The sequence below is a fragment of the Neodiprion pinetum genome, chromosome 1 (genome assembly GCF_021155775.2).
Source record: "Neodiprion pinetum isolate iyNeoPine1 chromosome 1, iyNeoPine1.2, whole genome shotgun sequence".
In the NCBI taxonomy this organism is placed as follows: Eukaryota; Metazoa; Arthropoda; class Insecta; order Hymenoptera; family Diprionidae; genus Neodiprion; species Neodiprion pinetum.
Window position 1 is genome coordinate 32,960,159 of NC_060232.1, and position 22,745 is coordinate 32,982,903.

Here is a 22,745-nt window from a genome sequence, read left to right on the forward strand (position 1 = left end):
CGTCGTGATTTTATCATTCACTTTTGTCCAGACGGACTTGAGTTTTCAAATTACGTATCGTTGGTCGCGATGTTTTGCCCCTTGAAATTCTTTGACCGAAGTTGACGCGGATACTTGTAATGTTATATTAAACTCAATTGGTTCAAATTTTCGTGCAATGAATAGTAAGTATATTCAACGGTATAATTTAGCGGTGCGGTGAAGCGTGAAAATTTCAATTCAGGATACATTTGACTTAAACTCTTGGCGGTAACTTAAATTAAGCGGCGCCCTGCAACCACCGTGTTCACATTTAATTAAGTGCTCGGCTGCCGATAATTTGGGCTGGTGAAATTATACTCCGCAAATTTGTAAGCTCGAAATGTTGACGATAATCTTCAACAGGCTCCAGCAAAATCAGACTACCGACCCTCTTGGGGATACGGGCTGTTATACATTTGATATACCGGAAATTGGCTCGAGTCGCAATACGAGTACCGATGAAAACTGATATGGTCGAAAAGCCGACAGATACAACAATTTTAGGATGTGTAATCAGGGTAGAGAGCAGGTCAAAGTAAAAAGCGATCATGCAGCAAGGTAATCAGAGTCGGTCGCTACTAAGAAGCTGTCAAGTACGGCATAGAAATATCCCGAACACTGACGCTATTAATTAATAATCTTGAGCTACGCGTACGTTTCTTCTTTGTTCGAATTTGACCTCGTTATTATTTAGGGCGACGGCATTTATCCCTAAGTGAGGTTTAAAGATGAAGCTAGCCATAAATCGTTGAGAACATTTGAACCTGCTAGTGTAACGTGCCTTACGAAGGGAGCGTCTGCAGTGTTCTCGATGGTATCGGAAACGTTGGTTCGTGCCAAGCATTTAATGGTCGCAAGGTTCTGGCTTTTCGAGAGAGTTAAGCAATATTTTCGGGGATTCGTACGTGCGTGTGACGCGCATTGATACTCGCTCTTTTTCCGAATAAATCCAATAATACTCAGCCAGGAGGAGATTTAACGTTTCCGCTCATTGATTACGGTGTTTGGCGTTCGCACATGGCGAACTTGAGCACGCTATTCAGGAGTACGAGATACTCGCGGAAACCGAATGATCCTGGGGAAGTTCGGGGATTTGGCGTGCGTTTATGGATTTGTCAGGGAACGATATTCCACCAGTGATATATATACACAGCTTAAACGGGTGTTTATTCGGTAACATAGCTCTCTCTCTCAAATGTTGTTCTTTTCATTGTTAACTTTTCGTACAAATAATCACTAGCGTCACCGTCGTCGATGTTTTTACGCATTTCGCTCTCGTCGATGGAAAAATAACGTTGTCGCTACTTCAGATCAGAGGAGTTTGACCGTTGGTTTGTGTATATTTACAAAAAGAAAATTCAAGGTCCGGATCGCAGTAGATAATTTATTTTCTAGCTTAAAAATTGTTGAGCTTTAAACCGCGGTGGAAACTGATTAGGATCCAGGGATAGAAATTTAGGGGGGGAAGTGCTTCGTGAATTTGCGTAACGCATACGTAAGCTTAATTTGTCAGTACCTTTATATCAGAAGATAATATGTATGTAAGTATAGTTGCGTAGTAGGGCAGGAATTTCGTATTCGTTGCTGAGGATTTGGGGCGGTCTGCCGGAGCTTTCAAAGCTCTGCAGAATACCTTCGGCTCGTAACTAACATTGCGTTGCTCAATCAGTCGATTGGTTTCACCAGCGATCGGTATTCCTCGCTCTAGCATCTCTCGAAACGCGAATTGTAATCTACACCGGATAATTCCAATCTCAATGAGAGGCCCGACGCAGAGGGCGGTCAGAATAAACATCAACTCCGTAACCTTTCATTACGTAATTTAATTTTCAAATTACTCTATTTCGTTTATACCTCGGTTTACGAGGACGAATGATATTTCTTTCTACTTTGTAGCTCTTTCCGCTCCGCTTCATACCCCGAGGCGATTAAAAATAATTCGTCGTATCTGTTGGTAAGAATGAAATATTATGAATCTAATGTATGAAAATGTTGATAGATCAATATTGAACACCCGTGGTGATTCGAGTTTATACGCGCTAACCGGCCTTACGAAGAATCAGTGGTTTGCGATGGAAACGAGGAACGCGGCGGGAACGACCCTTTTTATTACTGCACAGATATCCTGCTGTATTTCGTCGCCTTCGTTTTACTCCCTGAAATCCAGGGATCGCCTACATTCCCTTGAGGGTTAGACAAAAAACGGAAATTGCAGGACAAATAGATTCTCTGATCGATCGACTTGAAGCTATTATACCCTTTTGACTTACAGATATATAGCTGGGGAAATATTTCAGCATGGTCAGCCACTTGCTTCCTTTTTAATTGGGTTTATAAAAATAATGTATGAAGATACAAATTCTCCCTCAACGAGGTAAGGAATGTGGATTAAAATGAACACTCGTAATGCTAATGCTAGAAAGAAAAGAGAAAATGGATAAATGGAAAACGTACCGAATACTCAAGTTTCAGTATAAATTCGTCGAATTCTACGGCCCAATGGAGAGGAACATCGAATGACAATTCTCTTACAATTTCACCGTCTTCAAAATTTTTGACAGTCGTACGTGACCAACAGTCTTTTCGCTGTACGCTCCAGGTATAATCCAAACACAATTTTAAACTTTATTCCCGTTTTCAGCGTTTGCAGTTACGTAAAGGAAGAAGCCCGCGTAGGGTAGACGATTGATAAACCCTCCACATTTCATTATAGCGAAGATATATCAAACGGCAGTAAAGATGGGGATGAAAACCGTAGAATTTGTAGAAACAGGCTAACTCGGAAGATGAAGGGTAAACATAACAGTGAAGGAAAAATCGTACCTCGGGCGTTATCGATTCGGAAACAGATTCTCGTGTTTAATTACGCTTCAAACGGAGCGTATGAGTTTGATCAGGTCTGCACCCTACAAGGCTTCCATCGCGGTATAAATCATGTCAAAGAACCGGCTCAAGCGAGAATACGAAGAGGGTTCAGCTGATGCAGTCTAGTGCGATAACACATGTCACTTTGACGGAGACCCGCGCCCAAACGTTTGCGGTTAGGCTCAATTTCAGCGCCAACTATCTCTCTCCCTGTCTCTCTCTCTCTCTCTCTCTCTCTCTCTCTCTCCCTCGTTACCCGATAAGACTGAAGCAGCCGCCTCATCCCAAGAATTATGCCAACATCAGCGCCAACTGAAGCAGGAAATTATGTGCTCCGCATATTAACATCATATACATATACGTATCGTCATGTTCCGGGTATTAACAGCATTAACGGTACGTGATAATGAGCTCGGAGATGTTGAAACATCGCTCGACAGTTTATGCACCCCATGAAATTAACGACTTCCTGGTGTTTTGTACTTTTCTTTATTCTAAACAATTTTTTTTTTTTTTTCTCCATACCTTCGATTTGTTCCAATCGCGCGTCTGACGCATAACGAAGACGCCTTCTGTCTTCCCAGCTGCTATGCGCGCTTTGAAGGCATTCAGAGAGATATCAATACCGGCTTATTTCTTCTACCCCGACGTTTAGCCCCTCTTTGTCTCTTTCGATTGATTCCAGATAGGGAAACGAGGGACGTACGGGTTCGGCTATTTATCAGGAAGCTTTAGCGGAGGCGTCGAGTCGTCGTCTGATTCGGGGTTCAACCTTTCTGTAACAGATCCGTTGAACAGCCGGGCCGACCGAATTCTGCGGGCATCGATAAACAATTGTTTCCGATCGAGAATGCCGCCATTCACTTTCTTACTTCCTTATTTTATCCGACTTCGCAGTTCAGCTTCCCACCTCTGTACTTTGAGCGCGGAATGTTCAGGAAATTCGAGAAAATAAATCGCGACAGTTTTCGGGTTGAAATATTGGAAGAAACCAGGGTGAATAAACGTGATACGCACGTTGGGTATATTTATGAGTGGGTATTACTCACGCCGTGAGAAGCGTGTGCATGTCGCGTGTTTTATATTCATTAGTAATTTGAATATGTCAAAGAGCAGGAAAGAAGGGTGAAAGAAGTAGCGGTGTAACGGTCGTAAAAAATTTATAGATGAAAGGCTTTAATCCATAGGCGGATTATACATTGCAACGCACTGACCGCCGCGCTCACCCTTCGGGGAAGTCGGGGATCACACGGACGCGTTGAAAAATGGAACCCAAAATGATAACAGAGTAATATTGAGTAAAAAAAAACAAATTAATAAAATAATTAGAAGAGCCGAAAGATACTGGAAATCCGAAATAAGAGAGGTGCAGGGCTTCGTGCACTAAGTGTCACGAAATTGAAGAAAAACAACGAATACGAAATTTCGATCAACAAGACAATTACCTTTTCTTAAACACACTCAATGCAACAGAAAAAAATTTAGTTGGGGAGTCCTGCGGTGACGAAAGTTCACCCGCGATATTAGCAGGTAACAAAACCGACAAAAGTAGTCACACAACTAACGATAAGTAAAATAAAGGGAATTAAGATGTTGCGGAAAAGATATTTTCAACGATATGAAAAGACGTCAAGTCCCACCGATAACCGAACGAGCAGTGACGTCGCTAACCTGTTCTTCCCGACGCAGGACTCGAAGAAACAGGACGGCACGTAGATGGCGCTGTTGGCTGGGGCTTGTCGGGTAAGTTTCCGTTATAACATGGCTTGGAAGGATCCGCGGCGCTCAGCAGTTTCGCCGTGTCCCTGTCGGAAGTTGCGAAGGCCACGAAAGACTCGGCGACTCGTCAAGTTGAGCGTCGTTGCAGCAGGAACAGCCCGCCGAAGAGAAAGTGGGTGACCTTCACCGACGGATGGCGTGGTGTACCGGGTCGAAAAGTCGTAACAAGTCGAAATCCTGGCTCCAAGATATCGTCGGGAGTTTCGGGATCCGGGTCGGCTGATCCATTCATGGCGAGTCTTGATCCACTTTGTGGATCCTCGTCAGCTGATCTGCGGCGTTAGGCGATATTCAGCACCGGTAGCGATCCTGACGACGAGAATTTCCGGAAGTTGTTGACGACAGAGGCACAGATACCGATAACGAAACGTTGAAGCACCTGCCAGGGATGTGTCGACATTGGCGGTATATCAGTGATGATAATCGTGCATCAATTTCGTGAACTCGATAGTGATGCAGCAACGGAACAGCGTTTCTCAGGCAGCGGTAGCCTTCCAGTCTCTCCTTTTCTCCTTCTCCACGATGTCTTTCCACAGCAACGAAATAAGAAATATTTTTTAAGAATCTAGCTTCGACCATACTGTGAGCCTTGATTTCTCGCTGCTACCAAGCTAGTCTAGATACGCGATACAGGGGAGATGGCGGTCCTTAACATGCATTGTCAAAATGCAATGTTACGACATATACGGTCTCTTCGAGAAAGATATAAAATTTGGACAGATAGCAGACCGCGGTTTCATTTTCCATACACCGTTATTCCATGAAATATCTATGCAGGCATTCGCATCGTTTTATCATATAATGATGAAATTTTCATAGCTACAATCACGGTACCCATTTGCCATGCTGGTCCAAGCCGAAAGGAGTTCTATTAACTGCCTCGTTGCCTCGGAGGCAAAGGTAATTGGGTTAGAGTTAGTTTATGGACTGGGCTATTCTCGTATATAATTTATATCTATCTATAGATTCACAGAACGCAAACAGAGTCGCCGATAAAATAAGGACCGGTCGTAAAATTTTTCAATTCTCCAACAGAACACTCCACTGATTTGCCGCTTACTTTTGCTATCTCTCACGGGATTTCTTGCCTGGTAATGAAATACCTTCGTTTTCCACCTTTGATTGATCGCAGAGATCAACAAGACGGCTCGTCTCCTGATCTTACATAGTTAAATTCATCCCCGCCGTTCAACGACGTAGAAAATATCTCGAGACAACTTGTTTAAGCTTTTCTGAGAAATAAACAATACTGATTTATTCGAAAAAAATAATAAGGTCTCTGTGCCGAATACGACTTTGTTCAACTAACTTATGAACGAGTCTTACCAAGCGAGAAAATTATGATCCATTGTCAAATGGCCAAAATGTACGGCGTAGACATTTCTGTACAGCTAAGGTCAATGTCAGAGGGTAAGAAATGGTCGCTTCTGAGTAGAGAGAACAAGGCCTGATCTCGTCGCACAAGTCTAGATTTATTTTAGCGTATATTTTACTGCTGAGAAAGACAAATCAACTCGTAATAAAAGAATATATATATATATATATATAAAAATGGGGCTGCATTTCTTTCGTTTATAGGGCCGAACATTTTATAGGGTTACATGGTGTAATACCTCACCCTCACCCTTACCTTGTATCATCACTAGTGTCATCGCTTGCTTCTCCTCTCCCATTTTTCTGCTTTGCTATCGGAGAGCAGCTTTGAAGTGAAGCAGGTTCGATGGTAGCGTTTTCGAAGAGGGCTTCAGAACTCCAAAAAACGATAGAAACGGGATCGATTTTTGGTTCACCGTTTGTCAATTTCCGTTCGATCCAACATTTCTCAACGCGTGCTGGGTAATCGTTAATAATTGTAACCGTTCGGTAATATCGCGGAAAATACGCTGAATCGGAAATTTTAATCGTAGTTTCCCTGCAGGGTGAAAATTTACACCGAATATGATGCTTCGGTATAACTAGGCATAGGTATAACTAATCTTTATCCAAGTTTCTCCAAGTATATTCACATTATCCACTCATCGCCGCCTCTTCAGTCCCGCTACGATAAATCAGAATTATAATTTTGTCTTATCATTACGGCTCTGCCGTCTGCTTTCAAGGTCTTTTCCGTTTTATAGCTATTGCGCTCTATAACTTACAAATTGGAAATAGCTTCCTCCGATCTTGATCGATCTACGCCTACCCCACCATAAAGATTCTCTCGACATACTAGGGCGGCTCGGTAGTGGTTAAAAATTTTTCGCGAGTTTTTCGGCTTCTTTTACTACCAAAAGTAACACGGCTATTTATTCATCGGCGGCGTTGATTACCTATATTCGTACTAAAAAGCCCAGAGTTAGTTACTCGGAAAACAGTCTGATCACGTAGCGCCGATCCTCGTTGAAAATTCCTCGAAATATTTTGAGGAAGCGGCGGCGTTTCTTCGTCCATCAGAAAGATAAACTCACACGGAGAAAAATTACCGTCTGATTTACTACTTCTCTGGCAACATGAGGGATTGTTATACGATATTTCTTCCCGAGAACTTTCCACGAATATATTTTGCATTGGGATACACATGTCCGAATGATCGGGATGCGGAGAGATTCGTAACCAGAGAGTAGAGGCTTTAGTACTTCGTGGGGTAAGCGTGATATCATTACTTATTAAGCCAGTGCTAATACTTTGACCCGACGCTTGGCTGAGACAGAGTCGAGCCGGCGTGTTGTTTTTTCTGTAATTTAATCAACTTAACCTAACCTAATCAAGTCAAACGGCACGAAAATGTGAAAACATAAATTTGAAGAGGTACTTGATTTTATTCGCCAAATTGACAGGTTCGTAAATATTCAACGTTGATGCGATACTTGAGCGACATATTGACTAAAATACTCCGGTTTATTGGGTTTCTTTTCCACTTCTGTCCCTCAAACTTCTCGTAATCAAATTGATCCAATCGATTTGTATGAATTTTAGTCATTTTTTAAAGCTTGTGAACTGATGGGTACAGTAGAGAAAAAATTTCGATGAGAAATTCGTATGCAAAGAGTTCATGTAAAAAGACGAAACCGATTTAGAGGCAAGTAAAATGATTATTTTTCTAAACAAATGGAACTAGATCTAGTTATTTCCCGAAAAGAATTTCAGAAGAATTTAGCAGTACCAGAAATTGAGGATACAAGGAAGAAAATAACAATAATAATAATTTGTAGCGGTTTTCCATCGATGTAACGCAATTTTTCAGACTGCTAAGACTTTTAGGTTACAGCTGGTTGCCTAATGGATACGTAATTACATTTATCGTTAAAAAGGTCATCTCTTTTAAAGATGACTGAGTAACCGATGATGGCTAAACGAGCAGGCGAGGTGTGATTGCAATTTAGAAAGAAAAAAAATCATGGGCTGGCTCACGGTGAGCCTAAAAACACTTTTTTTGTAAAAATTGTGCCTCCAAAGTTTCCCAGCCTTGCACGCAATCTCCTCCAATTAGTCTGAGTGTACCATATTATACTTCATTCTGTCCCAGCGAAACAACAGTGACGATGCAATGAAGAATTTTACTAAATTTCTCCTCCTGTTTGTGCAAACGAATAAAACTAACTAAATACTTGAAAAACATCCTCTTTTTCGGAAAATGTGCAGCTGCCTAGTCGACGTGAATTTCTGCTTTAATTTAACCCAATCGTTTGAATTTTTCTAATCACGCGTTGCCAGCAACTCTACATGGCGTTCGAATCAGTACATTCATAAATCTTCAATTGGTTGACATATACGAGGTATTAATGCATGCCTAACGGGCAAAGATAAACGTCGAAATGAGCTTTCGTTGCCACGCAAAGTAAGATTGATAGTTTCCGCGAGCGAATTCGTCGGTCGTATTTACTTCACTGCCGTATTGCGATTCCGATAGCGCTATCGCCAAATTGATTCAGGACTGTAGAAGGACTGTGACCTGTCCAAGTTTAACGTAGACTCCGAAGGTAGGCGTCTTCTAGCTCCGAATTCATTTCCTTAGATGTTACAAGTTTTCCGACAACCGTTCAATTTATTTTACCGCTGTCTTATCGGTACTCAGTACATCAGTACATTTTCATTAAAAATAGAAGAAATTCGTTATTTACACTTGGAGAAATGCTTAATTGTTCTATGATTGCGAGGGTGAGGCTAAAGAAAACTCGGACGTTCGTCACACCTGCGGTATCCGAATTTGCTGCCTTAAGAGTTCAAGTAATTCTGTGACTCTACATATGTATTGCAGTGCATTGATACGTTGCTTGACGTGACCATGATCGAATCATGGCATTGCAGTACTCGCAATCAGCTTATGTGTATCAACGCTGGCCGTAGTGTGATACCCGTGACAAATGTTATTTAGTGGTCCGATCGATTTCACAGATCACGAATAAAGGATTTGACACGAGAATCGCATTAAACCGGACCCCCGCATTATTTCCTCCTGTGATTGTATACGTGTTGAAATGATTGCGCCGAATATCTGCATCGTCAATGTTTATCAGAATTTTAATTATAGTAAAACTTGCTTCTATTAAGTCGAGTCGGCCTTTGGTAACTCTCTGCAGTCGAGGAGGGATTGCGAGGCCTAGAGTTTGACACTGCGATCTATAGTGAACACTAGCAAGTTGAAAAGAATTAACAGTCAAATTACAAGTGTTACGAACTGTTAAATTTGCCGTCCAGGATTCGAATATTTATCGCTACACGTTGTAGAGATTGATCACCATCATGCGAGAACGTCGGTATCGCACGTGTCAGCTTCTGCTAAGCCTGATTACGGCGAATGTTATTTTGATGTCGCATGACGTTCAAGGTACGAATTTATTCATTTGACATCTCATGACCGTGATAACTGATGCCGAATTCTTCAGGTGGAAGTTATACCCCAGGTGCCCAACGCTCGGTAGTAAGAGACAGAGAGGATCCAACGAAAAATGACCGTAGGTAGCGGTACAAGTTGGTTGCAAGTGATGGCGGCTACTTAGATTATGGTCAGCAACATGATTAATTGTTAAAACTCTTTCCGTATTTAGATGATGGGCTGAATACTAATTCGGTCCAGTGGGATAAACGGTCCTCGCGAGTAGTTGGTAGGCATGAAGGGTTGACGTTGTCACCTCTTGGAAACGACAAACCCGGAGAAATTACTATGGATCCCGAAAAGGTGGACACCGAATTCAAAACAGATGATTCAGATGGCCCGTTATCGATAGACTCTTCACCCGGGAAAGGTTCCAAAATGCAATCAACGGTACACAGAAATGGGCTTCGGCGACGTCATGGTGGCCGGTCATCATTGAACCTTGGCGACATTTATGAGCAGCTGATATCAAAACTCAAGGATATCGCCAGTCAAGTATCGAGCGAGAAGTTGCCGAGTTTCGATTATCGCTCTTTGCCAAGGTCCTTGCTTGCTCTAGTCAATACAATAATAGAACCCCTTGAGCCGGCCTATCAGGTACTAGTTAAACCAGTCATTGAACCATTATCTGTCATCATCAATCCCATTGCAAGCCGCGAAGATCTAGCAGACTTCTTCGATATATTTCTTGACTACCTTGGCCCCGGGGATGAACGGTATGATAGCCTTACGGAGGCACTTAACGACGTGCTACAACCTCTCGCAACCCCTTTTGAAAAACTTGCAGATTATCTAGGTTTTCGCCCTTTAGCCAATACTGAAGAACACCCAACCACTGTTCCGCCAATTCCTGAAACGACACCCGAACCGTTAGATATTGAATTATCAGATATCGAATCGTTTCTAGAATGGGCATTTAAAACAGACCAACAACACGAAACCCACGGTCCAACCACACCTAAAAATCCGGTGAATGTGCCTATTATCTGGTACTTGAATGGTGCGCCAAACAAAAATAATACGATTATTAATCTCCAAAACCTTTTAAATCTAACGAAAAATGATGCAAAGCCGCATATACCATCCACAAACAATCTTAACGACTATCAGTCAAACCCATATGAGTCGGTTTCCCTGAGACCAGGTAAAAATCCGAACGAATTTCAAACTGACGACAACAACCACTTTGTGGAATTTTTGGATCCGGTAAATTATGCTCAATTAACATTAAATATTGTCACCCTTCTTGAAAAATTGACCAATCATTCAAAAATCCATCGAGATGACGCCGACTCGACGGGAATTTTCCGTGAAATTGATGGTAACTCAACATCAACTCGAAGACACCACCGACATCATATTCCAGATATCTATCGAAAGAAATCAATTGACGAAGACGGACCTCCGTCAGGACATGGAGGACATCCGCCACACTCTAGATATTCGTCTTCAAATCCAATAAAACCAGGCTCTCTGCAATCTACAGCTGATCTACTATCGCCTTACCAGAGAGCAAATTTTTACTCACCAACGTACAGGCGATCACGACATCCTGTTAAACAACACGATAGCTCTTCCAATATTCGACGAAGAAGCAGGTGAGTGTATTACCGGTGCTTACGTTTCCCGATAACCATCAGAAATTAGAAGGATTCCTCCGCTCTATTTTTAAACGTAAAAAAAGACATTACCTATTGCTCGAGTCCTTGATAGAAGGTCGACTATTTCTATTGAAAGACACGCAACTACTACTGGCCATTTGCGTGATTTTCGATGACATTTTAGAATAGTTTCTCAACGTCAATTTCACAAAGCATTTGTACACACGGTTACTTTGTCATAATCTGATTTTCTTGGAAGGCTAGAATCAAGATGGATCAAAGTGAAGGAAAATGCAGTTGTTCAATCGTTAACGAGTACTTTTTGTCCTTCAGAAATAAGTGACGAGAGTATGGTACAACGGTACAATGGTACATGGATATTCAAGTACGCTTTGCGTTTCAGGTAAACCCTTGCTTTTCTAACAATGGGCCTCGAATGATGCAGAGTACTCCAATCCTTCGGTCAAAAAGTTTGGAGGTGTTCTGGATCACGAAAAACGACAACGAGGGCTGGACCGCGGATACTTGCTTGGTTATTCTTCTCTTTATATGTGAAATTAATATTTCTCTACAGTACGCGTAGGTGTTTTACTTGGTATTCAATAAATAAATCACAAAATCGCCACTTTGCTTTGTCTCATTACGTATAATATTTCCATCTCATTGCTGTGTTGATCTGAATTCATTCACTCGCATTGTATGTTAATGCTCTAATTCCTCGTTTGGGGGAGAAGAAATTTTAAATAGGTAACCTAAGTCATCCCTTTTTACGCTTCTTTCTCCACCAGATCGTGAATTTCCTTGTACGACAGATATTTACCAGGGTTCATTGTTTATAAGCGATGCGAAAATTCTCCTATCGATTTATGCTTGCAATATTAATTATGATGAATGAAGATGCTGGCCTCGAATAACGTGGTTGACAATTTATAATGGAAGTTCAGGAAAATTACCTACAGGGTACAGGTTGAAATTCCTTTGACCGCGATCGCTACACTTCGCATTTATACACTAGAATACATATCACAGAGAATTCAATGTATACGTAAAAGTAAATACAAACTTCAATAAAGTGTATCCTCTGTAATTAATGCTTACTACTATGAATGGGCGTGAAAGATGACAGTGAGAAGATGACATAGAGTATGCAGTTAATTACATTCTTAAGCTTTGAAAGTACAACTTTTTAATAAAGAAACTCCTTGTATATTCCTGCAATACTTTGACTGAGTTTTCGTCTGTAATTATCCGCGAGGTGACTGCGACAATATTGCTAATTAGCGTAGAGACCTTTGCCTACAGCAAAAGAAAATAAAATTATCCTGAGTTTCTGAAATTAAAGTTTCTTCGAGGCTAAATTAATAGTCAGTTACAGCTACGTAATCGCCGGTATCAATACGGAACATCAATCAATCAATCCATTGGTACACTGTGGTTACACGGTCTTCGAAATGTTAATTATCAATCAATTACACAAATTCCGTTATAGTATGCATGTAGCCTCTATGCAAATGTTGGCGTGCTAGGCTTACCAACATTCACAGAGAGCAGCACATAATTTGCGTAACTTCAAGCGTATACAAACAAATATACCGAGCAAGCGCTGCCCGATTACTTTCCCTATCAGCAAATTGTTATTTCCCGATACCACATGTTGTGCAATTTCGCGTTTCACACATGATTTATTCGTCACGTCGGGTGCACGAACCGAGCTGAAATTCACAATTAATTCTTATCGAAGCCATGAAAACAGTACCATTGGATTTTAATGCATTTGACACTTTTGATTAATTCACATCACTGGCAGAGCTGAGCTTGTTAAAGGCCAGAGTTCTTAACCAGGTCACAGTTGGACAAGCGTCTAAACAGCCGGTGTAGCGTACTGAGGAAATAAAGGAACGTTTGTGCTCTGGTTGGTGTTACTCGTCAGTATATTTCTCTTCCCACTCATGTCGTAGAAATTTCTTTGTTGTCAACTCACCGCGGAAAATGACTTTACTCAGAATTTTCCCAGACCTGAGATAAGATTTGAGAGACCTTAAATTCACAACACCCCTTATTTACGAACTTCTGTTATTGATGTTACCGCTTTATTTAATCTCTGTATTCTCGAAAGAACTTATCTGCTACTACTGAGATCCAACGATTAATTGAAATCACAAATCTGTGAAATCAGGAAACTAGACGAGACTGAAGACTTGGACATACTTGAATAATTCTATCAATTTCAGAAGGCTCGAAAATGCGCAAACTTATCGGTATACTTCCAGTCTTGGTTATCCTGGTGTTGGCGAAAGTCGACTCGCGGAATCACCACCATCATCGTAAGTGTACTTCTTCGACGGAAGTGATCGAATACTGAACTCTGTTGCTTTCAAGGCTCTACAAGTGATGAAGATTCAGTATTTCACCGTTATAGTAAAATTTCTGGAGACAATAATTTTCTAACCGGTATCAGTTGCACATCCCATCTTGATTTCAGGTACCATGGGGCCGAAGAGCACGGATTACAGCAATTGCCCGGCTATAGACGAGCTGCACAACTTGGAGCCGCCAGAGATTGCCGATGATGAACCCCCCGTACCGAAACCAGCTTTCTGTACAGTTATCCCTGAGGATTACTGTAAGTACACAACCAGTCCGCACGCGTACAAGCTTCATCTTGACGAGAGGCTGAGTTGGACCGAAGCTAACGAACGATGTAAAGAAGAGAATGGAAAGTTGGTGATAATTGAGAATGGAGCGCAATACGATATTGTACGTTTCATGGGGAGATATTATTTAGGCAGAGGAATTATCCACTTCCATATTGGATTCAAGCGCGAGTCGGCCGAATATCCGTGGGTTACAATCAACGGTGAGTTGATCAGTATTTGAAGTACGTAATTCCAAGGATTCATTCACACGTTTTTTTCTTCGCCTTTCTTTCCCGTTATAGGCCATAGGCTGCCGTTTGTAAAATGGGCGGCTGGTGAGCCCAACAACTATGGCGTCGGTGAACACTGCGGTGCCTACATGGCAGTTTACAACAAAACTAATGGTTTCAATGACGTTGCTTGCAGGCAGCGGTTTTATTTCATGTGCGAAATAAAAGTCGAGTCCAAGTGCGAATAACATTCTGCAGTACAAATTGAACAGGCTGTTATTACATTGATAATAATTGTGTTTTAATATTTAAAAAATTTATTTATACACTCCCGATTAATCTGCCACAAAAACTGTACTATTAGTTGTACGAACAATTTGGTTGCCAGTGATAAGGCACGGGCTGAGGACACGTGTCCTTTCCATCTTGAAAAACGGAATGGCCGGCATCTCACATACAAGAGCGAGTGATTAAAATATACTGATACAATCGGAGTCGATTTTTCATTTTCGAATACTCAACTAACAATGACAAGTTCATAACAGCGACTGAAGCTTCTGCTTTCGGTTATAAAAATATCCTGCAAAGTCTTGAACGACCTAATCTGAACTTTGCCAAATCTCCGTCCGGTCAAATAACACCCACATGTCCCATGAACCATACCGAAAGTGAAGATTAATTTCTGGCATCATAAATACCGAATAAACTCGAGATTCATCAAATTCTCTGGTGTAATCTATTAAATTTATTTCACCGTTTAGGCCGAAGAGTTATTGATTGCTGCCGATAATATTTTGTAGAGACGTACACTATTGAATTTCAAATTTTACAGTGAAGAATGAAAGCTTGTTTTCTATACGCCGTAAAATCTACTTATAGCTTCCTGTTAATGGTACGAATAATTTAAGCAAGGCGGTTAATTTGTGACATTCATTTTCCCCGATTAATACATTGATATTTGTTTCACATTTGAGTGTTATTTGATCCAGGTATAAAGCAGGTGTAATCAATTCATCGGTGAAAATTGCTTGTCACCCGGAGATTGCGGTGATCAATACTTTGATGTCACCTGTCTTCACTGATTGTGAGACAAACTCGATAAATATACGTGTCAGAGCTGGTCATCGTTATACTCGTAGAATCCTTGCCGGTCGAAGTGATATTTGCGGGTGAAAATCGACCGGGATACATTCGTTTACCTACCGTGCAAACGTTCGCTTGATGAGTTTAATTAAAACATGTAATTACGTACAATGTGCTTTCGTACTGATGCATACAGGGGCATCAATTTCGTGAAATTAAACGTCCGTTACGCTCTAGAAAATATCGTGATCACGAGTCGTTTTTCCACAAAGACAAATAATTCGAGCCATTGATTTCGCGTCTTTCATTAATGAGGGTTAGCATATGCCAGTTATATATCAATATCAAATTTATTAAACTCTGTACCGAGTCGAGCACTGCGATTCAATGCTGAACTTTTCCAATAGCTGTCACAAACCGTAACGAGTAGAAATTTAGTTTCCAGTGAAGAATTTTCCTGCTTTTTTTTCTGACAATCAAATAATTGACACTGCCCGCGAAACTTCTTCCTCATACTTTTTGGATAGTAAAGCGTCACAAGTTCAACAACTTTGACTTCGAAAAAAGAAAAAAAAAAAAAAAACTTAGGGCAAAAGTTTCGCTTGCATGATGTCTTATATCGTTAGCTGAAGTTGTACTCATTTCTGATCACAGCGGGGCCCCGGGATCAAGTGATGAAAACTTGTCACCGAAAAAAAAAAAACTGCAATGACAGATTTATCATCCGAGGGAACAAGTCTCGGAAAGAGATGATGTTGGGGTTTATGCGACCCTAAAATTCCTGTTGGCTTGGTAGCGGTATGAAAATACAGCCGGAAAGCATAAATTTTCTCATCGAGTATAGGCCAAGTTATGTTGATCGTACTTATCTGATCATCGGGGGGTCGGAAGAGTGATAATACACTGCAAGCGTTAGGGACGGAATATTTCGCGCCTGTCAAACTAAGTTATTAAAGTGGGAGGGGATGATTGGTGGATGTGAAATGATGACGGCAAAGTGACCGATATTTGCGAGCCTGAACCACCGAGCCATCGATTCTCTCTGTCAAGGCATCCGGAAACCCGTGAGATACGGAGTGACCTCATCACGAGAACTAAAATATCGTAGGATGTCAGCCTGATCGAATAACGTACCGTTAAAGAGTGAAATTACACTCGCTGTAAGACTGAGCCACTTTCATTTTGCTGCGTTGCGTCTTCGTATGTATTGTTTTATACACGTATGTATCGTTTTCTGTACCTCTAATAATGGACACATGTCAAGAATCTTCGAGTATAGGTACATAGTTTACCTAAAAATAGGGAATTCAATTTTTTCCTTAAAAATTGATAAAACGCGAATGCGATATAACCAATATAACAGAACCGTAAAGATCAAAGAACGCCGCTTTTCTCCGCAGAGGCGTACCTACTTTGCGTAGATTGAAATTCTCGAAGTCAATCGAAACATAAGCGAAAGAAATCTACCTTTTCAGCCGGCGTGTCGATAGGCGTAAAGAATAAGACTCCGTGTGATATGAAATATGATTTCAATTCGAAGTGAAATGCGCATTTCAATCTCGTGAAGAAAAAGAAAAACGTATGGCAGGTAATCTGCTTTGTCAAAAATTTATTCCCGCAGTACGTCGAGGGAGCTCTCGATACATTCCGTTCCATAGAAGTCCTGTTGATACAACAGCTCGAGGTGGATGAAACTTTTCGACCAACACTCAGGAGGAATACATTCGTCCATCGAATCGAGATTAGAACGTTCTCTTGCGGGTTGTTCGACCCTTCCTCCCTCCTATCTACGTGACCTCTGCAAACACTTTTTAGAATAATCTTTCTATCGGCGGCCTTTGAACCAACATTTCCGCTAAGCCCTTCAGATGTGAACCGATGCTCCCGTAGGATAACAATTTATATTTTCGTTATTGTCGAACAGATTTTCAACATAAATTCGTTCCGCGGATGGCTACCCACTTGGGTCGAAACGCGAACAAGATTTCTTTCGTACCTTTTTGACCTTCATTTTCAAGAATACTACCTTCTTCAACATACTGATCTCAATCATTAGCAGTCATCGCCATCAACTTTTACAACAATTTGTACCGTTCCGATTGACACTGTGAAGCTCGTGTCGCCTAAGACCTGGAGAATCGATTTTTGAAACTCTGCCGTTTCTCTTCTTTCCGGTGATGAACGAGCTGTTCCAGCGCTACAAATTTCGACGTACTTTTCCGGGCTGCACGGAGAATTAAATTTTTTACGGAATGCGTGAACGGCATGAAACAGACACGCGCCTCGTTATCCTTTTTAGCTCATCCGTCTTTCCACATTAACTCCAAGAGTTTTCTCGAACCTCGAGAGAGTGCAGCTGGCTGTGTCGTTAAAGCCAGGGTACATTTCAACTAACGAATCATTACGGAACCACGGCAATCCTACCAACTTCCGGATGTTAATTGAACGCGATTAACGTCTAACTCTCAGGTAAATTCACTCGATTGCAATCTCCTCTAGTCAATTTGTAGTCCCCTGCACATGACGTACCTACAACAGATTCTTCTCTATGGCACAGACGACGCTATTCCAACTTATCGACGTATAATACGTATCTTTATAAGTCTGCTGGTTAAGGGGATAAAAATATCTGGGATGTCGCTGCGCTTCGTTGCTCACGGCGATTATATGCATGCGTGCAGATCGCACGACTTTTACGGAAGTATTCCAATCGCGTAGCGAATATTTGCACCTGCTTCATTCAGGTGTGCAAAAAAGTTCTAGAAAAGTTTTATACTATTCCTATCATGTTTTCTGCCTCCCTGCTGTTCAGCCTGCGGCCCCGAGGTTCGAGGAAAGGCCGGAAATTTTTGCCTGCCCAGCAGTTCGAGCTACGATTCTGCGAAAGGGTGCTTCGGTTATAGATATTGCTGTCGCGAAATTCGCAACTGCTGACAGCGTCCGATACATATGTGTATGTATATAGATATAAACTCAACGACGGCAAAATTTCCAGTACAGGCCGACGGAAAAACAGTTTCAATAGACGGTGTAACGGGACACTTTGTGTAGCGTATTGAATTCGCTGTATGAAATAATTCAGGTATTGCAAAAATTCCAAAAAAGTCCAGTAGTAACAAGAAAACAAAGAAAAGCAAAAAGAAACATATCGCAGAAATATTTGCCCACGTTACAACCCATGGAATATGCTGTGGAATGTCGACGGATGAAAAAAACATTATTTCTAGTAAGTATACTGTAATTCTTTCTAAAATATGCGTGCGATTGATGCATAATTTTAAGAAATTTGAATCTCATGTACAATAATTACTCACGCCGTATCGGCTCTTTGGAAATGTTTATTTACACAACAAATTACGACAAGCTGGTTCGAGGCGCCGAAGAGGATCGAATACATAGGCCTCGAATGGCGATGGACGCGGGCACGGTGCGCATCGTGCATCGATAAAAGCCTGATTATATGGAGGGGTAGTATTCGCTAGGGAAATAGGGTAGCGAGTCCGTATGACCAAAGTCGCGGAAAACGATTTGCAGGGTGATAGAGAAGTGCTAAAAGTGCAGGGATTAAATGGCCGAGAATAATGAGTGAAGAGTTCGGGAATGCGATTCCCCGAACAACCGAATTGGGAATTGTGCAGGAACTTCCAGGGTCTCCGGAGGCGAACGTGATTCAACGGTTTTTTTTTTCCTAACCCTCTCCTTTTTTCTTGGACTCTCAATTTTTCAAACCGTGCGATCTCGTTCCACTCGCCATTTCGCCGCCGCTTAATTTCTCTACTTCATTGTACTTCCGGGTTAATTAAACTCCCCAGATTCAGACCGATACGTTCAACTCGTACCCACGTGTATACTCATTTCCAACGAATCACCCGACATCGTGGGATTCTTTCGTCCATTTTCGTTTCCAGTACGCGACCGTCAACCGTGATTTCGACCGTTCACCCGACGCGTGGATTCTTTGACCTCCGACCTCGAATCTTTGCTGGTGTAAGGGAACAACCGCAATTCCCCAGCTTCGAGATACCTCGGTGCTTCGAATGCTTTGATCGACGCTTGACGCATGTGATTACCACATCGGTTGTCTTGGCACTGATCAGGGGCAGACCCAATACCACCATCACACCCTGCAGGGTTGTATTAATATGCAGGAGACCGATCAGCCGCGTCGTTGTCCTTAGTCAATACCGAAAACCTTTAAATAAGTCGTCAGAGCCTTGCGTTAAATGCGGGATTGGGGCTCGAACGATTCACTCGTGGCACTCACGGGAGCTGCAAAGAAGTTTGGGAGATCCGGAACGGATTACGCATATGCAAATTTCGGTATGAGGAAGGATGGGGATGGGGAATGATGGTGTATATATCACGTTATACGGAACCCTTCGGGGCAGAATTTGAGAAATCAAATCGCAACCGCGTTCGCGCGACGTGCAGATACTTTTTTCTTCCTTGTCAATTGAAACGTGAAAAGCTCTTGAGATGCGACCTAGATATCTTCGAGCTCTGAGAAAAATCGCAACGTTCTACGCTCTGCATCCTAGACGTCCACGTTACTGCATCGGAAGGTATGCAGAACGCAGATAGAACCTTGATTCTGGTACTAAAGGTGCCATTGTTGATCACGGGAATATTCCGTCACCTTCAGGCGACGAAAATTTCGCACATGTTCGGTTGTTTAATGTAGAACGAATCGGGAAGGGATATCTGTCAAGATTTATCACCCAAATCGAGACTTAGCATCGAGGAATACGTAAATTAGATGGATCTTACATTCCATAATGGTCAACATAATAAGGTGACGATTGATTCTCATTGTATAGTAAGGAAAGATGATCGCTCAAAGTAGAATTTTATCGATCAAATATCATTTGGATTGACTCTGATGACTGGACGCAATTGTAACTATGATTGTAATTTGGTAATTGTCTTTGACAAAGTCGATGAAAATTTCATCAAATTCCGGAGGTAAGCGGCGTAAGAAACTTAAGGAAATTGGAAAAAGAAATATAAATACTAACTGACGATTGACATCGGCATTTTGCAGGTATTTCCAATGAAAATTCACTCTCATTGCTTTCTTAATCATTAAAAGGGTGAAAAAACGTTTGTTGAAGTACAACACTCGGCGACAACATGACGACGAATTCCCCTTCGATGACGCGCAAATTACCTACTATCCCGCAGTCATGGCGTACATTGGGATTGACGATGAACACTTTTTCCCCTCTGTTAAGTTGCCTGTTTGAGTTTCGTATTATACGCTTCGTATATTCTATCGGAACGAAGAATAAACAAGCAAAGGTGCCTGTGCGGTGACGCGCGTTTCACAGATGTCAAATAAATGAATAATAATTACGTCACGAGTCCTGCGTATTGTTATTTATGGTGAAAATATAAAGTTATAAACATTCGCACAGGCCAAGGTTGAATTTTTTCAGTTTGAGACACGCCGAGACATAACCTGACATTTTTTATAGGTTCACAGGTTGATTTCAATCATACGTCGTTAGTCGTTTGAATACGAAATAAACGGCGTACAATTATACGTGTATATATATATATATATATATAATTATATATATGTATTATATATGTATTATACGACCAATATGGTATATGGCGACCAATCGCATCCGCGTGGGTGAAAGCACATTGCTCGTTAGCGATTTAAATGAATCGTGGATCGTTTGTGGAACAAGAATTGAAGAGACGGTGAAAAGATGCAATTTATCAACTGAACAGAGCAAGCCGAGATAAATGCCATTGATAAAGAAGGAATTCCATTTAGTTTCCGCTCAGCCTCGCCCTGCGAGGACGGCTTGAAATTAGGTTCATAGCCGCGGGTTTTATGTACAATTGCGGCTAATAAAAAGAAATAAGGATAAAATTGCTGGGATGATATCCTGCAATATGCTTGCTCGTAAATGCGAATATTTTCGCGAAATCTTAAAAACCTCTTGCGAAACGAATGAAGAATCACGAGACTGACGAAGGTGCTTCGTTCTCGAAGTACCGAAACTTCTCGAGATCCGAGAAGCCGTCGAAGTTCTGGCTGCTTGATCCTTTGATAAATCGACATAAGTCGGACTGTAATTGTGGCAAAGACGTTTCGCAAATCTCGAAACAAACAAATTACCACCTGCGTAATTCCCGGTCTATACTGTTTACCATTTCGGCTTATTGATCGCTTCAATCACCTCTTTGTGCCGAAAATGAAGGCAATACGCCGTTCGAGATTATGAGGGGTAAGCAGGAGATGATACGATTACATACCTCGGCATGCGTTCTTTGGTTATGAAAATAATCCCAAAGTTTTCCCTCCCATTGTCTCCTCGGTTAATAGGAACAATGATCTCTTGATAGCCGTACGGAGTATTTCATACAATTACGTTGCGTTAATCCCATCAGCATCTCTTGTACAAACCTTTTTTACGGTCCAAAGGGTCAACCGATAATAAAACATTTCACGCGCGAATTACTACAGCCATTATCTCAACATCGGAATAAGCTACCGATATATAATTCGACAGTGCTTAATTAAACCCCGTCCCTTATCACCTGCGACTCATGCGCCATTTCCATTGTTCAGTGGATTAGAAAATTAACCAATCTGTAACTATGCCGGAGTTTAATTATTTCCAGAAGACACCTTGTCTGGAGAAATTATAGTAGCTCCAGCAAAAAAGCAACCCGTTGTAAGAAATGATGCGAAACGTAGAAGGAGACCGCAACGCCTAAACACGTCACCTTTAACGATGGAACGTGGATTCATGTTCCACTATTCTCTAATTCTTCCCCCCATTCTTCTTCTACTTTGAAAATCTTCCTCGTTATATCGCAAAAGATCTCCGGCTAATATGAAGAGCTAGGTAAATTTGAAAAGATAATATCTCAAGACGTAGAACGGAATGTCTGATATAATTCATTTTAGTCGAATAAGCGCGGAGGACGGATTTCCCCTTCGCGAAAACTCTCGTCGTGAAATTCAACGACCTACAGCCGGGACGCTAGTTTCGGTGTTTATACCTCACACGTCACTTCTCTAACGTATTTAATTAATTAAGCTGTTTACTTCGGATGCTGATGAATACAACGTCTAACTTTGACGAAAATTTATACATCTGGTAGAAACACGAGGATTAGATCGAGATTATTTGTGTCGGATATTTCACCGGCTTTTGCATGCAGCGCATGTCCACCTCCGAAACGCGGAATAAAAGCACGTATTCGATACTCGTATAAAAATGCGAGCGTAGTAAGAGACGGAGAGTAAATGCCATTTTTTCTACCACTCGGAAAATCTGGAACGTTCAAAGTTTTTCCCACTGGCAAAAATAGTGGACAACATTTCCCTTCGAGTTCGTTCAATTTTTTCTACTATTTTTCAACTCTTCCTCCGACAGGATTGGATGAATAATTTATACTTTATACGGCCCAGCTATTTCCCGGCGGAATCTGCGATCCGCCCTTCGCGCTTAAGCTTGGTTAGACGAGATTCGTTCGAATGAGTCGTTCTACAGAAATAACAACATCCAAACGCAAAAGAAATCCTCTCGCCACCTCTGTCTTGATCTCTAAATTTACCTGAAACGAAAAATACTCCTCGGACCCAGAAATCGACTTCGGTTAGGACACGTTAGAAAAATAAATAAATGTACCAATAATGTCTGCCTAATGT

General features: G+C 41.5%; 3 protein-coding genes across 9 annotated transcripts in view; 2 read left to right on the forward strand and 1 right to left on the reverse strand.

Moving 5' to 3' along the window:
• The window catches only part of LOC124212992 (neuropeptide CCHamide-2 receptor), a 175,902-nt gene that overhangs the window by 15,591 nt on the left and 137,566 nt on the right, over positions 1–22,745 (reverse strand). The window lies entirely within an intron of this gene.
• Positions 9,205–11,746, forward strand: LOC124212743 (uncharacterized). Its single transcript, XM_046613166.2, has 4 exons — positions 9,205–9,472; positions 9,531–9,599; positions 9,693–11,118; positions 11,525–11,746. The coding sequence occupies exons 1-4, from the start codon at positions 9,388–9,390 to the stop codon at positions 11,526–11,528; spliced, it is 1,584 nt and encodes a 527-aa protein (XP_046469122.1). The 5' UTR covers positions 9,205–9,387; the 3' UTR covers positions 11,529–11,746.
• LOC124213230 (C-type isolectin Sp-CL4-like) lies at positions 12,896–14,481 on the forward strand. 2 transcript variants are annotated; one of them, XM_046614354.2, is made up of 4 exons: positions 12,896–13,033; positions 13,353–13,445; positions 13,604–13,978; positions 14,060–14,481. In XM_046614354.2, exons 2-4 carry the CDS (start codon positions 13,364–13,366, stop codon positions 14,233–14,235), a joined length of 633 nt encoding a protein of 210 aa, XP_046470310.1. In that variant the 5' UTR covers positions 12,896–13,033; positions 13,353–13,363; the 3' UTR covers positions 14,236–14,481. The 2 variants fall into 2 exon arrangements, with proteins under 2 accessions (XP_046470310.1, XP_046470400.1); XM_046614444.2 differs by having other exon boundaries at positions 12,908–13,046.